The sequence below is a fragment of the Etheostoma spectabile genome, chromosome 12, assembly GCF_008692095.1.
Source record: "Etheostoma spectabile isolate EspeVRDwgs_2016 chromosome 12, UIUC_Espe_1.0, whole genome shotgun sequence".
Classification (NCBI taxonomy): Eukaryota; Metazoa; Chordata; class Actinopteri; order Perciformes; family Percidae; genus Etheostoma; species Etheostoma spectabile.
This window is the reverse complement of record NC_045744.1, coordinates 20,770,692-20,788,632: the sequence shown is the minus strand read 5'-3', so window position 1 is coordinate 20,788,632 and position 17,941 is coordinate 20,770,692. Positions and strand designations below refer to the sequence as shown.

At 38.7% G+C, this 17,941-nt stretch overlaps 1 protein-coding gene across 1 annotated transcript; it reads left to right on the top strand.

The window, feature by feature from the left end:
* The first annotated feature begins 1,342 nt into the window (after positions 1-1,342).
* On the top strand, positions 1,343-16,324 carry LOC116699391 (myosin-7-like). The gene is given in 39 exon segments (XM_032531931.1): positions 1,343-1,384; positions 1,387-1,554; positions 1,782-1,925; positions 2,021-2,177; positions 2,271-2,298; positions 2,957-3,062; positions 3,150-3,242; positions 3,326-3,389; positions 3,480-3,578; positions 3,700-3,803; positions 4,392-4,530; positions 4,654-4,772; positions 4,900-5,049; positions 5,190-5,360; positions 5,451-5,760; positions 5,907-5,986; positions 6,126-6,331; positions 6,655-6,778; positions 7,727-7,863; positions 7,941-8,196; positions 8,349-8,591; positions 8,699-8,875; positions 8,988-9,133; positions 9,574-9,664; positions 9,748-9,988; positions 9,991-10,136; positions 10,232-10,358; positions 10,504-10,622; positions 10,718-10,914; positions 11,152-11,335; positions 12,330-12,495; positions 12,595-12,719; positions 12,799-13,107; positions 13,195-13,398; positions 13,530-13,835; positions 14,231-14,326; positions 14,589-14,684; positions 15,075-15,209; positions 16,207-16,324. Coding segments are annotated over 39 exon segments (5,814 nt in total). The 5' UTR covers positions 1,343-1,354; the 3' UTR covers positions 16,228-16,324.
* Positions 16,325-17,941: the final 1,617 nt, after the last annotated feature.

Below are 17,941 nucleotides of genomic sequence, written 5' to 3'. Positions count from 1 at the left end.
TAATGTTTCCAAAATCATTTCAGTGATTCAATTAGTAACAGGGTGAACGGCACTTCTGCATTCAAAATGGGAAAATTCCGCTTCCAACCTGTAGAGGGACTGAAGCGGGAAAAGTTACATAGTGTGGCTTTAAGACATGTTTTTTAACTTTCTGTTTTGTTTTCTCTGGAAGTCTGAGCAACTACAAGGGTTAGAGGTTATATGACATCATTCACAGGCGACCAAATGTAAGAGATAGGATAGAATCACAGATTCCTCCGGGTTTGAACATTGTTGGAAACATTTTAGATAATGTTAGTAGTACATAACTCAACAAAACATATGACAGGTCTCGTCCTTTTTTAGACATTTTAATTGACTTACTATGGAATTGTATAGAAACATATTTTAAGGATGTTTTCTTTAATTTTTGTTAATACTGGTACAATTGGCATTTGCCCACTGATAGCTACTTTATCAGTGATCATATTGGATTGACTTGCCTAAAGATTTAACAAATAAATACTTTAAATAAAAATGGAAAGTTTTTGACATCCTGAAGTTGGGAATATCACCATATCTGTATAAATCATACACCATTTAAATACATTTAAACAGTTTTTTACCAGTATGAGTGTTGCTGTCTAAAGTGAGAATGCTTCTGCTCAGTACATCATGTATTGTTCCTGTAACAGAAGCAGACTTAAAGGATGATGAGAAAGGAATTCCTCCCTGGTCTATTTAAAGATTGAGTTGTGGTCCCCTGGCTGCTTGAGGATACCTATGATTAATCATTGCAGTACATGGAGCTCCTAATATGGCTTTGTCAGGGGACCCCATCTCTGATAAGATTCTGACCTCCTGATTTCTATATTGCTCTCCTCCACTCATTAACCCCTCCCTTTTATGTACCCCCAACCCAACGCAGACACAATAACATTCCTGGACCCTGAATGCTCCTCCATATTTGGTAGAGAGGATTTGTTTATAAAGATAACTCATGGTGAAACCCCCAATAGGTCACCATTCTATCTCAAGGTAAGGTCCAGGAACAATGGCTTACACATCACACACCACACTTTTGACTCTAAAGCATTACCTGTGTTAATGTGGACTGCAGACTAGCCTCATCAGCTTCTGTTATTTATTTCCTTAGGACCATCACACCTCAGTCTTTGCAGTAGGGATTGGTAAGGTAAGAGCATCTGAAAAATTAAAATGTGTTTGATTTAAAAACAGTGAATTTCATGATGTTGGATAAAAAAAATAACTCTATACTGGCATAGGCATTCTTTGTATCCTGTAGTTGCCTTTAGATAAATGCATTACAGCTGAATTTATATTGAGATTACTTTTTCTGTAGACAAGGTGAAAAATGGGTGACGCTGCCATGAAAGACTTTGGGCAGCAGCTCCGTACCTGAGAAAGTCAGACAGGGAGCGTCTGGAGGCCCAGACCCGTGCCTTTGACATGAAGAAGGAGTGCTTTGTTCCTGATACTGATGAGGAGTATGTGAAGGCTTCTATTACCAGCCGTGAGGGGGATAAAGTCACTGCTCAGACTGCAAAAGGGAAGGTCAGTGATGGATGCAACTAGTTTCCTAACTAAGACACAGCGATAATGTGAGTGATGATTCAGGTGGATTTGTCCTTTAGTCATAAATATCAATGAAACAGTAGAAACCAGAGACTTTTATGCAGAGAGACATGATGCTCCCTCATACACAAAATACATTTAGTAAACAGAAGTTAAGATTCAACAGAGAGGATAAATAAGAGCATTCTCACCATCTCCATTTTCAGGTTGTCACAGTGAACGAGTGTGACGTACACCCTCAGAACCCGCCAAAGTTTGATAAAATTGAAGACATGGCGATGTTCACCTTCCTCCATGAGCCCGCTGTGCTGTTTAACCTCAAAGAGCGTTATGCAGCATGGATGATCTATGTAAGTTAAAAGCTTAGATTGTATTACATTCATATATCAATGGTTAAGGTGACTGTATCCTAAAAGCGTCTGCTTTCACTTTATAATTCTTACAGACCTACTCTGGGCTCTTCTGTGTGACTGTCAACCCCTACAAGTGGCTGCCAGTCTACAACCAAGAGGTGGTTGTTGCCTATAGAGGAAAGAAGAGGACTGAAGCTCCTCCTCATATCTTCTCCATCTCTGACAATGCCTATCAGTACATGCTTACTGGTAATTCACTTTCAGTTATCATATGTTCACAGACAGTGTAAAAATGCCAAGGAATCCCAGAATCCATAAGTGACCCTTTCTTCTCTTTCCCAGACAGAGAAAATCAGTCAATTCTCATTACGTAAGTTATGTTTTGATGACTATGTTAAACTGCAATAGAGAATTATATAATGCTGTGAGAATTTTAGTAAGTGGCAATCCAGTAGCCACCCATTGAACATAATAATAATAATTTAATTGTATTTGTGAGTTTTTTTGCTGATATGCGCCAGTAAATCACAGTAATATGCTCTTTTTTTAAGTGGTATGTTATCAGTGAACAGTTTTAAATGGCAAAGTGGATGGGAATACCTGAACAAAAACATTTACATTATGGATTTGATGACAAGAAACTAAATAACTAAACCACACTCAGCATGTATTCTTCAGGATAGTTTTTATGTTATATGGTTCAGATAGAAACAAGCCATCAATACTGTCACTAGTGTAATACTTTGCTACTGTTTTATAAGCTGCAATAGGCCAATACAAAACAACGAATTTTAAAAAGTATAATGATAGATTATATTAATGATGGACAGTAACAGTCATAGTGGCGGCAAGCGGCACACGGCTAGAAAAGACGTGTCCCAAAGAAAATTCTGTGTATTCCACTGAAAAGGTGTATCAGTATTTACAGATTGTTACTTATATGCATTTTTGCTGATTAATGAAAAACATGACTAGTTGTGTGTTGCCCATTTGTCTATTTATGAAAACAATCTGATTTGTGTCTTCAGTGGAGAATCTGGTGCCGGGAAAACAGTCAACACCAAGAGAGTCATCCAGTACTTTGCCAGCATCGCAGCTGCAGGCGGGAAGAAGGACGCAGGCTCTGAGAAAAAGGTTCACCATTTTACCTTTATCGGCACAATGCATCATTTTTGTTAGAATTGTAGAGACAAATAGTGACCAATTTATCAAATCTTTTAGGGTACCCTGGAAGATCAAATCATTCAGGCTAACCCAGCTTTAGAGGCCTTTGGTAATGCCAAAACCATAAGGAATGACAACTCCTCCAGATTTGTAAGTTTCTGTCATGTGACTCAAATGAATATACACCTCCATGCCTTTTCTATTTTTAATTTTTCTTTTGTCATACATTTTAGGGCAAATTCATCCGAATTCACTTTGCAGCCAGTGGAAAGCTGGCCTCAGCTGATATTGAGACATGTAAGCAGTCTTTTCTCTAAACTTTCAATATGTTTTTCCAGTGTAAACAATGATCACCTTCACAGTTACTTAATGTAAATTCCTTTACAGATCTGCTGGAAAAGTCCCGTGTCACTTTTCAGCTTAAAGCTGAGAGAGATTACCACATCTTCTATCAGATCCTGTCTCAGAGGAAACCTGAGCTGCTTGGTAAATGAAAACAACAATACTTTGGACCAGTAACTACTAGTTAATGGTGCAAAGTAACTAGTAGTTGTAATATTACTATTCCCTAGCATACAAAATGAAACATGTTTCTATTACTTTTCAGAAATGTTGCTTATCACAAACAACCCCTATGACTACGCCTTCATCTCCCAAGGAGAGACAACAGTAGCCTCCATCAATGATTCTGAAGAGCTAATAGCCACAGATGTGAGTAGGGATGTACCATAATGTAGTAATGGCAAACTAAAGCCATGTGAAGCTTTGTGAACCGTTTTCTTAGCCAACAAGATGGCACTCTTGGTTCAAAGAAAAAGGCTCAAGGAATGGCATGTCATACCCTTTGTTGAACAGAGAGTGCCATCTAGTGGGCTCAGTAAAAGGAAAAAATGGTTTGCAGGTTAAAAAGGCTTCATTTGGCCATCACTAACATACTGTCTGTGAAGGTTCTCTGTCATTCAGGGGAGGGCTAAAATCAGGGGAAACAGGAATTGGTAAAAAGTGCTCTGAAGACGTTTTGTCTCTCATCTGAGGAACTTCATCAGTTCTGACTGAATGTTATGGAAACCTAGCTACTTAACCTCTGTGGGGTTGTTGTCAAGATGATAAATACCGCTTTGTTTGCCAACAATGGTCATTAAGACATTCCCATGTGTTATTCCCACGTTTAAAATATTACTCTTAAAAGTACAGCTTTGTAGCCCGGATCTCTCCCGTCACTCTACTGCAAACCGTGATACAATGCAGAAAGTCATAGACATCAGACATCAAATATTATATTCCCCTCTTCTCATTCAGGATGCATTTGATGTGCTGGGCTTCACTCAAGAAGAGAAGAATGGCATTTACAAGATGACTGGAGCCATCATGCATCATGGAAATATGAAATTCAAGAACAAGCAGCGTGAAGAGCAGGCAGAGGCGGATGGCACTGAAGGTGAGAGATGTTATGAAAACAAAATACAGCCAACGGTGCTAAAGGAATCAGAAATAAAAGAATCATAAAGACCTTGAAAAGTAGCAAAATCCTTGATGAATTAATACAACAATTTCTCAACAGTTGCTGACAAAGTTGCTTATCTGATGGGCCTGAACTCTGCTGACCTCATCAAAGGTCTCTGTCACCCAAGAGTCAAAGTAGGAAATGAATGGGTCACCAAAGGACAAAATGTCCAGCAGGTAAGAATGTAACTTAAGAGCTGAATTTATTGGGAGGTGTCCCCTAAAGTACAAAAAATGCAGTACGCAAAACTGAGTGCACAATAAGGGTTATTTAATGTAACTTTAAAGGTTGGATTTTCTTTAGGTGTACTATGCTGTTGGTGCACTGGCTAAATCAGTGTATGAGAAGATGTTTCTGTGGATGGTGGTGAGGATCAACCAATCCCTCGACACCAGGCAGCCTCGCCAGTATTTTATTGGTGTACTGGACATTGCTGGATTTGAGATCTTTGATGTGAGCTTAATCTATTTATGTTTATTTAATCTATATTATACAGGCAAATTAATTTATTCAACTTCATCTTTTTCATCTTAATGAAGGTAATGAAGATATGAGTGTGAAAATGACTATAGTTTTGTCACTTTACATTTCAGTTCAACACCTTTGAGCAGCTGTGCATCAACTTCACCAATGAAAAACTGCAACAGTTTTTCAACCACCACATGTTTGTGCTGGAGCAGGAAGAGTACAAGAAAGAGGGCATTGAATGGACTTTTATAGATTTTGGTATGGATTTGCAGGCCTGCATTGACCTAATTGAAAAGGTGAGATGCTGGACTCTTACCTGTTCATGAATTAAAAAGCTTAAAAAAAAACATGTTCTTTTAAAACCACTCAAATGTTTGTCCCTTCAGCCCATGGGTATCATGTCCATCCTTGAAGAGGAGTGCATGTTCCCCAAAGCCTCTGATACCACCTTTAAAAGTAAGCTCTATGACAACCATCTGGGGAAATCTGCCAACTTCCAGAAGCCCAGAGTTATCAAAGGGAGACCAGAGGCCCATTTCTCCCTGGTTCACTATGCTGGAACTGTTGATTATAATATCAACAACTGGCTGGTGAAGAACAAGGATCCTCTGAATGAGACCGTTGTAGGACTCTACCAGAAGTCTAATCTCAAACTGCTATCTGTCCTCTTTGCAAATTATGCTGGATCAGAAGCAGGTAGGAATAAACTAAATGTACTGTATTAACCTCCACTGGGAATGTCAATATTTTATGAAAAGCCTCACAATGACAACTGCAAGATTGAATAGTTTATGCCTGTATCTGTTAAGGCAATCTAACTGAGTTGTCCACTGGTTTATTAGCTGAAGGTGGAAAGGGCGGCAAAGGAGGAGGCAGCAAGAAGAAGGGTTCATCCTTCCAAACTGTGTCTGCCTTGCACAGGGTTAGTAAAACATAAATATTTTTGAATAGCTAATCCATATGCAAAACAATGACTGACTCTTTTCACATTGGTAACAGAGATTTGCCTCACAATAATCACCTAAACTGAGTGTTAAACACAGGGTTAATTACCTCCTCAGGAGAACCTGCACAAGCTGATGACCAACCTGAGGTCTACTCACCCTCACTTTGTTCGCTGCATCATCCCCAATGAGACCAAGACTCCTGGGGCCATGGAGAACCCTCTGGTGATGCACCAGCTGCGCTGTAACGGTGTGCTGGAAGGCATCAGGATCTGCAGAAAGGGATTCCCCAACAGGATCCTCTATGGAGATTTCAAACAGAGGTATTATCTCATATGTCAAATATTTACTCACATACTTAATAGTTCCCAAAGAAAATGAAAATATTAGTGATGGCCAAATGAAGTCTCATGGGCTACTTAAAAAGTTGTATTTATTATCTGAGCCCACTGGATGGCGCTCTTGGTTTAAAGAAAAAGGCTCAAGAAATTGCAATTCAGTGTGCTTTCAACCCTTTGTTGAACAAAGAGCACCATCTACTGGGCACAGAATAAATAAAGTAAAAATGGTTCACAAAGCTTAATGAGGTTTCATTCGGCCAACACTAAGTAAATATTATTATCCAAACTATTTTTTTCTTTTCTAGATATCGCATCCTGAATCCTGCTGCCATCCCTGAGGGTCAGTTTATTGACAGTAGAAAGGGAGCTGAGAAACTTCTTGGGTCTCTGGATATTGATCACAACCAATACAAGTTTGGACACACTAAGGTAATTCATAAAAGAGAAAAGTCCAAAGCACATCTGTTACAAATGTTTAGTCTATAATCAATGATGGAATGAAAAACATAGTAGAAGAAGAATAGTCTAGAAGAGTCATTAAATCAGTAAACAATCTGAATATTACAGAGCCCCCCTGTGGTCAGCTGAGAATAAAAAACTAAATCGTGCGCAGGGATTATGAACTTTTTTTCCCCTGGTTTAATAATCTGTGCGCACGGATTCATAATAATTTGTGCGCGCAATTTTTTAACGTGAGAAAAATAGGAAAGATATTCATAGATTCAAACTTCTGGGATCAATTACTTTATAGCGAAATGATATCAAATCACAAATGACGCATCTTTACTAACGTAGTAAGGTTAACAATGAGCTACAAACTAATTTTTATCAAAACAAGCTGTCCTCCGACCTGGATAAATAACACTGGTCTTTAGTAGCAGCTGGCGGTGCTTAGGGGCCGTCTATAAACTACAACACCACACAAACATATCTATTAATTTAATGATTAAATAATGTAGTGTCTCCAAACTTACCTTAATTATAAACTTGTCTCCTCCTAGTTTTATTACAGCACTTACTGTTAAACATAAGTTTGGAGACACCACTTTGTTAAACTTTATAAAACCGTGCGCACGGATTTATAATTTAGTTTTAGTTAGATTTAGTTTTTTTGTTCTCAGCTGACCCCAGGGGGGCTCCGTAGAATATTGCTAGTTCACTGGAAATCTTATCTTAACTTATATTTGCCACCATAGGCTACTTGTTACACCAAACGAAATAGGCCTGTATCCACAAAATCCATGATTGTGTTGCATTGAGCAAGTTCACTTAAGTTCAACTTTTAATTTTTTTAGAGGAACAATGTATTATATATTCTTTCAAAAGGGTCCAAGCACTTATGTGTAACACCTAGCGGATATTTACATGCTCCTTAAGGTGTTCTTCAAGGCTGGTCTTCTTGGGCTACTGGAAGAGATGAGGGATGAGCGTTTGTCACTGATCATCACTGGAATCCAGGCAAGAGCAAGAGGTCTGCTGGCAAGAGTGGAATTCCAGAAGATTTTTGAAAGGAGGTAAGAAAACTCAGGAATTTAATATGAACTATTTTGTGTATTAAGTGGTAGTGCTAACCTTGGTTGATCTTTGACAGAGATGCACTATTGGTGATCCAGTGGAACATCCGTGCCTTCATGGGGGTGAAGAATTGGCCCTGGATGAAGCTTTTTTTCAAGATCAAACCTCTGTTGAGATCTGCTGAAGCAGAAAAGGAGATGGCCAACATGAAGGAAGAATTCCTAAAGCTGAAGGAGGCTTATGCAAAATCTGAAGCTCGTAGAAAGGAACTAGAGGAAAAAATGGTTTCTCTTCTTCAAGAGAAGAATGACCTGCAGCTCCATGTCCAGGCTGTAAGTCTAATGACAGCATTCTTAATAATTTAATGTCAAAATGGTAATATAACAATACAGTATATACATACAGTTTATTTTTTATAAACCATTTATATAGATAATTATCCTACGTTGACAAAGTTATCAAACTTATGACCATTTCAATATAGGAGCAAGATAATCTTGCAGATGCTGAGGAAAGATGTGAGGGGCTGATCAAAAACAAGATTCAGCTGGAGGCAAAAGCCAAAGAGCTGACAGAAAGACTGGAGGATGAGGAGGAGATGAATGCTGAACTGACTGCTAAGAAAAGGAAGCTGGAGGATGAGTGCTCTGAGCTGAAGAAAGATATTGATGACTTAGAGTTAACTCTGGCTAAAGTGGAGAAAGAGAAGCACGCCACAGAGAACAAGGTATGACAATGACTCAGCTATTTCTATTTCTCTTAATATTAAGGAAATGATCAAGTAGCACATTTCTAACCAGTACACTTTTTCAATATTTATCTCTAATTTCCCAGGTGAAGAACCTGGTCGAAGAGATGGCTGCTCTGGATGAAATCATAGCTAAATTGACAAAAGAAAAGAAAGCCTTACAGGAAGCTCATCAGCAAACACTGGATGATCTGCAGAGTGAAGAAGACAAAGTCAACACTCTGACTAAGGCCAAGGCTAAGCTGGAGCAGCAAGTGGATGATGTGAGAATTCAACAACGTATTGTCACAACCTTAATTTAAAGTGTTTAGTAAGATCATATACTCCTTGCATAATGAGAACAATAGTTTGACTTTCTGTATTGATATTGTCTAGCTTGAAGGTTCGCTGGAACAAGAGAAGAAGATTCGGATGGACCTTGAGAGAGCGAAGAGGAAACTAGAGGGAGACTTAAAATTAACCCTGGAGAGTCTAATGGACCTGGAGAATGACAAGCAGCAACTTGAAGAACATCTGAAAAAGTAATCACATTATTCTACTGCAGAGGTTCTTAATCTTTTTTCAGCCAAGGACCCATCACAAGAATATACTGGGAACCCCCCCCCCAGCATATTTTTTTACACTTTGAGAGTCTTATTTATGTGAAAGAACAACACAAAAGAAAAATATTTAAAATATATTAGACATGTATTATGCATGATATTTGCAGATTAAAGAGTTGGATTTGTTAGATTAGAAAGTTATCTATGAACTATTATAGATTTAAAATTCAACATATTTGTTAATTTATGAAGCCTTTTGTAAAAGTCCCAAAAAGAGTGCCATGGACCCCACTGTGAGAATCATTGTTCTACAGTATGTACAGCATGTCTGTATCTCATACAGTACTCAAACGCTGTATCGAATACAGGCAAAACAGATGACCAGTTATTCTAACTGTAACAATTTTATTTCACCACAGGAAAGATTTTGAAGTCAGTCAGCTCAACAATAGAATAGAAGATGAGCAGGCGGTAACAATTCAGCTTCAAAAGAAATTGAAGGAGTTCCAGGTAATGGACGATTCACGTGTAATGATTCAAAATTGGTGAAACACTCACTAGTAAGTAGCAACTAAACAACCCTGCTTTTCCAGGCCCGCATTGAGGAGCTGGAAGAAGAGCTTGAGGCAGAGCGAGCTGCCCGAGCCAAAGTGGAAAAACAGAGAGCAGACTTGGCCAGAGAGCTGGAGGAGATCAGTGAGAGGCTGGAGGAGGCTGGTGGAGCAACATCTGCCCAGATTGAAATGAACAAGAAGAGGGAGGCTGAGTTCCTGAAACTTCGCAGAGACCTTGAAGAGGCCACTCTGCAGCATGAAGCCACTGCTGCCACACTCAGGAAAAACAAGCTGACAGTGTGGCTGACCTGGGAGAACAGATTGATAACCTGCAGAGAGTCAAGCAGAAACTGGAGAAGGAGAAGAGTGAGCTCAGACTGGAGCTGGATGATGTGGTCTCCAATATGGAACACATTGTGAAGACAAAGGTTGGCTAAACTGACAAACAGTTTTTGCTATTGTTGACACATTTGTGGGTATTTCGGGTTAAATGGTAATATTTAAATGTTTATCTTAAATCTAGACAAATCTTGAGAAGACATGCAGGACTGTGGAAGATCAGATGAATGAATACAAGACCAAATTTGAAGAAGCTCAACGCTGCATCAATGACTTCAATATGCAAAAAGCCAAACTTCAAACGGAAAATGGTATATTTTTGCTATCTACTTGATGTATTTGATAGCTGACAATTCTCATGTATACATTTTTCAAATGACTACTGAGAAAACCAGACATTTCTTTAAAAAGTTAATTTTTTGGTAATACAAACATCTGCATGTTTGCCAATACAAGGTGAGCTCACAAGGCAGCTGGAAGATAAGGATTCCTTGGTATCTCAACTGACAAGGGGAAAAATGTCCTACACTCAACAGATTGAAGACTTAAAGCGACAACTGGAAGAGGAGACCAAGGTAATATAGAGTTTTAGTGTCCAATTAAATTGGACAGTCATTTCTAACTAAATTGTATTACAATGTTACTCATTCATTTAACGTTGTTTTGATAGGCAAAGAGTGCCCTGGCCCATGCAGTGCAGTCTGCTCGACATGACTGTGACCTGCTCAGGGAGCAGTATGAGGAGGAGCAGGAGGCCAAGGGTGAATTGCAGCGCAACATGTCCAAGGCCAACGCTGAGGTGGCTCAGTGGAGAACCAAGTACGAAACTGATGCCATCCAGAGAACCGAGGAACTGGAGGAGGCCAAGTAAGACATTTTGACATCCAAATTCACGATTTGATATCTTATTTTTAATTGACATATTTACTTTGTCTAGCAGATCAGCTTTTTGTTTGTGTTATGTTCCTATTAAAATGTAAGACGAACAAAAAGTTTGTCTGTTAGATGACCGAGCAACCAGTCATTTTAGTTGAATATATAATAACTTATCCAACAAGCACAACTGCAGGAACGTTAAATGGTTTGAATGATCATTTTCTAAAGGAAAAAGCTGGCTCAGCGTCTGCAGGATGCTGAGGAGGCTGTGGAAGCAGTGAATGCTAAATGCTCGTCTCTGGAGAAGACCAAACACAGGCTGCAGAATGAGATTGAAGATCTCATGGTGGATGTGGAGAGGTCTAATTCTGCGGCTGCTGCTCTGGACAAGAAACAAAGAAACTTTGACAAGGTACTACTTAGAATTTTTGAGCACCAAAATTATCAATTTGCATTGTAGCCTCTGAACCTTTGTACCAGCAATACACTGAGCCTGCTAGAGCCAGTAGTGCACCTTCCTGTGGGAACACATTTACAGCTTAGAGCTGCCAAGTACAACTACAGGATACTTTAGGGCAATGTTTCCCAAACTTAGGGTCGGGACCCAAAATGGGTCGCAGACCCGTTTTATTGGGTCGCCAATTGGCAGAGTAAAAGGAATCTCAATGTCTGGCTTTTTGGCAAACCTGAAAAACAAATCCAGAAACAGACTAAATGCCCAGCATGACCTCAGAATGGGGCACTTTCAAAAACCGAACCTAGACCAGACCAGCTGGTTGATAACTTCCACCAGACACATACATCTCATTAAATTCAAGTCAGCGTTATTTAAACAAATGTTGGTGTCGGTGCTGAGGGATGATGGGAGGGGGGGATGAGAACATATGAGTTGAGAAAGGGGTGAGACGCAGAAAGGAGAATAGAGACCTTTTCTGTTTTTGTTTACTTTTATAGTGGAATAAATATACTTCATATACATTTAAATTCATGGTTTGTTCCATCTTGTGTCCAAAGTTTAAAAATGGAGATGTTACAATGATTCATGGTGTATTTTTGTAAATTTGGGTCCCGGGGAGACACCAAATTTCTCTTTTGGGTCTTGAGCTGAAAAAGTTTGGGAACCACTGCTTTAGGGCAACTTCTCTGAAGCAGCTATGGGTCATGTCCATTGCTCAAAGAAAGTCTAACTAGTCTAATTTCATTTATATGTTTAGTCTGTTTAATACCCATACCTAACACTAAAATTGTTTAGAGTTGGTGTGAGCTTTACATGTTCTCCACCTTGGAGTGCTGTTGTCAGTAATGGGAGAAATTGTTTAATGTGAGGCAAATTCCCCAAGTCTGTAGTCCATTCTCCATTCGTCTGGCACATATACACTTACCGCTGACCTTTCTTCCCACTGTAGGTCCTCTCTGAGTGGAAGCAGAAATACGAAGAATCTCAGTGTGAGCTGGAGAGTTCCCAGAAGGAGGCCAGGGCTCTGAGCACTGATCTCTTTAAACTGAAGAACTCTTATGAAGAGTCTCTGGATCATCTTGAGACCATGAAGAGAGAGAATAAGAACTTACAAGGTAAGATCTACCGCCAGGGTTTGTGTCTAAGCTTCTGCAGACATATTTTATAGATGAAATTGTAAATGCATCTAAATCACACTGCTTGGTATTCCACAGAGGAGATTTCTGACCTCACTGAACAACTTGGTGAGAGTGGAAAGAGTATCCATGAACTAGAGAAATTACGGAAACAACTGGAACAGGAGAAAACTGAGATCCAGTCTGCTCTTGAGGAAGCAGAGGTACAGGCCTTTGAAATGAAAAACTTTAAAGTACAACTGTCCGCTGTTTTGTTTAACTCTGTACCTTCCTGTCCACCAGGCCTCCCTAGAGCATGAAGAGGGTAAGATTCTAAGAGCCCAACTAGAGTTCAATCAAATTAAAGCTGAGATTGAACGCAAACTAGCTGAGAAAGATGAGGAGATGGAGCAGTGCAAAAGGAACCTGCAGAGGACTATTGACACACTGCAGAGCTCTCTTGAGGCTGAGTGTCGCAGCAGGAATGAGGCTCTCCGTTTGAAGAAGAAGATGGAGGGAGACCTCAATGAGATGGAGATCCAGCTAAGCCAGGCCAACAGGCAAGCAGCTGAGGCCCAGAAACAACTTAAATCTGTTCATGCACATCTCAAGGTAAAATTAAAATGAAAGGCTCAATTACTTAAGATGTTTCGAATTTAAACTGATTCTAAACAATCTGGTTGATATCATGCCATAAAGGATTGCCAAATTCAGCTGGATGAGGCTGTTCGGGCGAATGATGATCTTAAAGAGAACATGGCCATTGTTGAGAGGCGCAACAACCTGATTCAGGCTGAACTGGAAGAGCTCAGGTCTGCTCTGGAGCAAACTGAGAGAGGTCGCAAACTTGCTGAGCAAGAGCTGCTGGACGTTAGTGAAAGGGTGCAGCTACTGCACTCACAGGTGAGACTTCATAATTTTTTCCAACCGTGGATGACTGACTGGTTTTCTTGGACATTATAAATAAATCAAAAGTATTGCTATTTCTAAGTGCAGTAATATTTTCTCAAATCCCACATCTTGAAAATATGTAGAACACCAGCCTGATAAACCAGAAGAAGAAACTTGAGGTTGATGCTTCCCAACTTCAAACTGAAGTGGAGGAAGCAGTGCAGGAGTGCAGAAACGCTGAGGAGAAGGCCAAGAAGGCCATTACTGATGCTGCCATGATGGCAGAGGAGCTGAAGAAAGAGCAGGACACCAGTGCTCACCTGGAGCGTATGAAGAAGAACATGGAGCAAACCATCAAAGACCTGCAGCACCGTCTGGATGAAGCTGAACAGATCGCCATGAAGGGAGGCAAGAAGCAGGTGCAGAAGCTCGAAGCCAGGGTAAGAGAAGTTTGCCAATATACAAACCACACACTTCTGCAAGTACAATTGTGGGACCAAAATTCTTTTTACATTCATAAAGATGTAGTATCTAAGATAAATGTGTGTCTTTAGATTGTTTATAAGTCCATTCCTTCACCAGGTAGTCAATTAATTTGTCTTTCTGCGTTGTATGGCAGTGGTTTCTGAGCCTTGATGGGGGTTATGGGGAGATGGGTTTATCAGAGCATTGAGACTGTAACATGTACCTGAAATTGGCTACAAAGCTCTGTAGAGCCGCATAGCTGGCTCATAACTCTCTTGGAGTGAAATGTTAAAATATGTTGATTATTGTTTTGAACGTAGCTCCTTGTGGACCAGTGAATTTCAAATAAATTATTTTCTGATGTTTTCAGGTGAAAGAGCTGGAAAATGAGGTGGAGTCAGAGCAGAAGAAGAGCAGTGAAGCAGTGAAGGGAATCCGCAAATATGAGAGACGCATCAAAGAGCTCACTTACCAGGTGTTTTTATTTTGCCTATTTCCATAACCTATAACAACAGCAACAAGTATATTAGCGTATTATCATCCATACAATATATACTATTAAAAGGTGTCTTTTTAGCTTGCTTACAAATATGGCTTTATGCATGGGTCCACAACATATTTTTCCACTATACCACACCTACTTTTCCAAATTTTGTCAAAATTAAAATGCTATATGAAGAGAATCCTCCTTATCAAACTTGTCAGTTTGTTTGCTCTTATTCTCTTGATTTATGCAGACTGAGGAAGACCGCAAGAATATGGTGCGTCTGCAGGACCTGGTTGACAAACTACAGCTGAAAGTCAAGGCCTATAAGAGAGCTGCTGAGGAGGCTGTAAGTGAGGACTGGAAAAGCTGTCTTTCATTTGTGCTGTGTGCTCAAGATGTATACGCTGTTTCTTTATTGTTTTAAATTAACAGTTTTAAATTGAGGCTTGAAAATACTTTTTAACTCATAGTTAGTTTATAGCATGCTTATATTATACATTTTATTACATTTTGTAGATGCTAAAATACTACAAAAAACAAGCGGTTTTGATTTTAAGCCAGGAAACATCTCAGCCTTCCCTGTGACTTTTTTTAGACCTAGTTGGTAAATTACAAACCAGTGTTGAAGCTGTGTTTACCCTTCATCAGATCACGTGGCCTTAAGTCAACTACCCCAGGGTCATTGCCTATTGTAGTAATGGAATATTATGGCCTGTGTTTTTGTTGAATCCTGTAGGAAGAGCAGGCCAATACCCATCTGGGCAAGTTCCGCAAACTGCAGCACGAGTTGGATGAGGCTGAAGAGCGAGCCGATATTGCTGAGTCTCAAGTCAACAAGCTGCGTGCCAAGAGCCGTGATGTGGGCTCAAAGGTAAGAAGCTACACTTCATACTGTGGGCTGTCCAATAGCCTTCACAATATTACACACTATCTTTCAATGATCCTCATTCCCATATTAATGTAACCCATATAAGCTGTTTTCATTTGTAATGCAAAATAATTATAGGAATGATCATTTGTAATGGGAGTAAAAAAAGACAGACCAGTCTTTGTATAGATCAATTTTATTTTAATTATTTTATTGATTTGGTAAATTGGATTAGTGCTATTTAGTAGGTTAGTGGTATGCATTTTTTTTGTCACAGAGAAAGCATTACAAATTATTTTCTAAGATAATTACATTTCTGGATATGTTATGCCTTTGTTAATGAGTTGACAATAAATATATGAGATTTTTTGCATGAATGTGTAATGTATTTTATTTTCTAGCCCTTCTCCCCCTCCCTTAAGTGGCGTTGTCACTTGTCAGGCCGCCATTGTAGATAAGAACCTGTTCTTAATAACATGCCTGTAAAAATAAAGGTGGAAAAAATGCAGGTAGAGAGAGATGGGAAACAACATGCAACAAAAGGTCCCAGTTTAAAAAAAAAAAATGTTTTAAATGTCTTAAAAAGACTAAATGATTTCCTTAGAACATAAGCTTTGAATTGTAGTTTTAAGTTTTAAAAACCCCAAATGGCTAAAGAATAAACTCAAGGGGGCTTGGCTCTTTAACCTTTTATGATATGTAAAACACTTTCTCCATATACTCCTTTAAGTGCTACATTGTTCAAAGTAATCTAATCCCACAAAATCAACATTCATTTTCAAGCATTTAAAATGATTTGTGTCCAAGCTACCATACTACAGTAAACGAATGTGGGCAGTAAAATAAATGTTATTCATTGTTATTCAGTAGAATTACTGTCAAAATCACAAACTTGTAAAAATATAGCCAAGTTACCTTTGATAACACTTGTTGAGTCTTGTTGGTCCTCTGTCCCTAATCCATCTCTGTTTGTCTACTGTTTTATCATTCTTCATCTCAGAAAGGGTTAGACGAGGAGTGAAGCTCACGGACGACGACCTAAGACCTCCGGGATCTTCTGTGCTGTAGTTTACTTTGTTGTCAAAGTAACTGTAGAATAAAGAAAAGTGCATTCAAATGAACGTGTCGAGTCCTCATTTATTTCAATCAGGTGGAATTTTCCACATTAACCTGGAGAGGCAGTGAGACTGTCATTTAAAAATTGTATGTTAAAGATTTCACTTTATCATCAATGAAAACAATCACAAAGTTGTTAAATTTGACATCAGAAGGGAACAAGTACATTAAAAAAGCACAAAAGAAAGATGAAAAAGTGTACAGCTAATCAATACCGATTACAAAACTAATTTGTTCACTTTCTGAGAGGGTCCAGATGGAGAAGAGTTGCTGTCACATTCCTGCCACCTTGTGCTGAAGCAAAAAATTCTCTTCCAGTTTCGTCCATGCCTATATAGGTATTTCTAGGTAGGGATTTATGACTAGATAGGCTTATAATAATACTGGATATCAGCTTGACAACATATAGGAACAATTTTGGCTTTTTTTTTAGTATATGAGTTAGTAATTGTTATATGAAATGTTTTATAGCACACTTCATAAAAAAATGCAGCACCATGTGCTTTACGTTAAGATAAAAAGGAGAATTTAATGGAAATTGAGATGGAAAATAAAACACACTTGATAATACTAAAATTAGGTAAAAGGAATGAGATAAACAATAAGATAAAAATATAATACCAGTACATAGAATCCACAACATAGTTAGATTGAAAATAAATCCATCTGAATGATAATAATAAAACTAAAGTTAAAAATGATTACATCACACCCTGCGTGTAAAATATACTGTAAACATTGCAACTGCATCAGCTGTTTTTATATGTTCTGTCCTTTAATATATCAGTGGTAGAGATTTGAATATGGCTTTAGTAGAAAACTCTGAAGTATTTTGCCTTGTGCACTCTCAACCAACTGGCGCCTAGGTCTCTGAGCTTTTAAATAAACACAACAGAACCTACCGTTCCCAATGGACACAAACTCACCACCAGCATTGATTACACCGACATAAGCTTTTTCTGCTGTGTCAGAACTTCTTCCATAGGGTGTAAACTCATTGTGTGTCTTATCTGTGTCGGACACAACCCAAAGTTGCTCCAGAAAAAAAACACCCTCTTGGTGGTGTTGTGGGAGTTAACTAACACTCATCAGTCTTATTTATCTCAAATGTAATGGCCAACCACTGATGTCAACATTTAACTAAATTATAAATAATCTGTAAACCACTTTCAATATCAATATAATCAAAGATTACATAAAATCAACAATTTAAAAGAATTGTAGCAGTGCATTATTGTGAGGAAAAGTGCACAAATGGGTTTATTCAATAAGATGAAAATAGAATGAAAAAATAAATAAAACCAACTGAATAATAAAATTAAGTTAAAAATATTAGAATCAGTACCCAGATTTGTGGCATGCACATTCATCAATAAACACGGCAGCAGCGTCAGAAGGACCCCGTTCTTCTCTAATAAAGGTCCCCTCCTAATCATAGCAATACAACTGTAAAAAGATTGAAAACAGAAAAAAGCAGCAAGCTCTCAAGAAAATGTTTTGAGTGGAAAGTAGCTCACAACTAAACTAAATTTACAACTAAATGTCATTTCAGAGGTGTCTTCCCCTTGTCCATAATAAACCTAGGGGAAACCTGAATAGCAATTGTTATTTCATGGCAC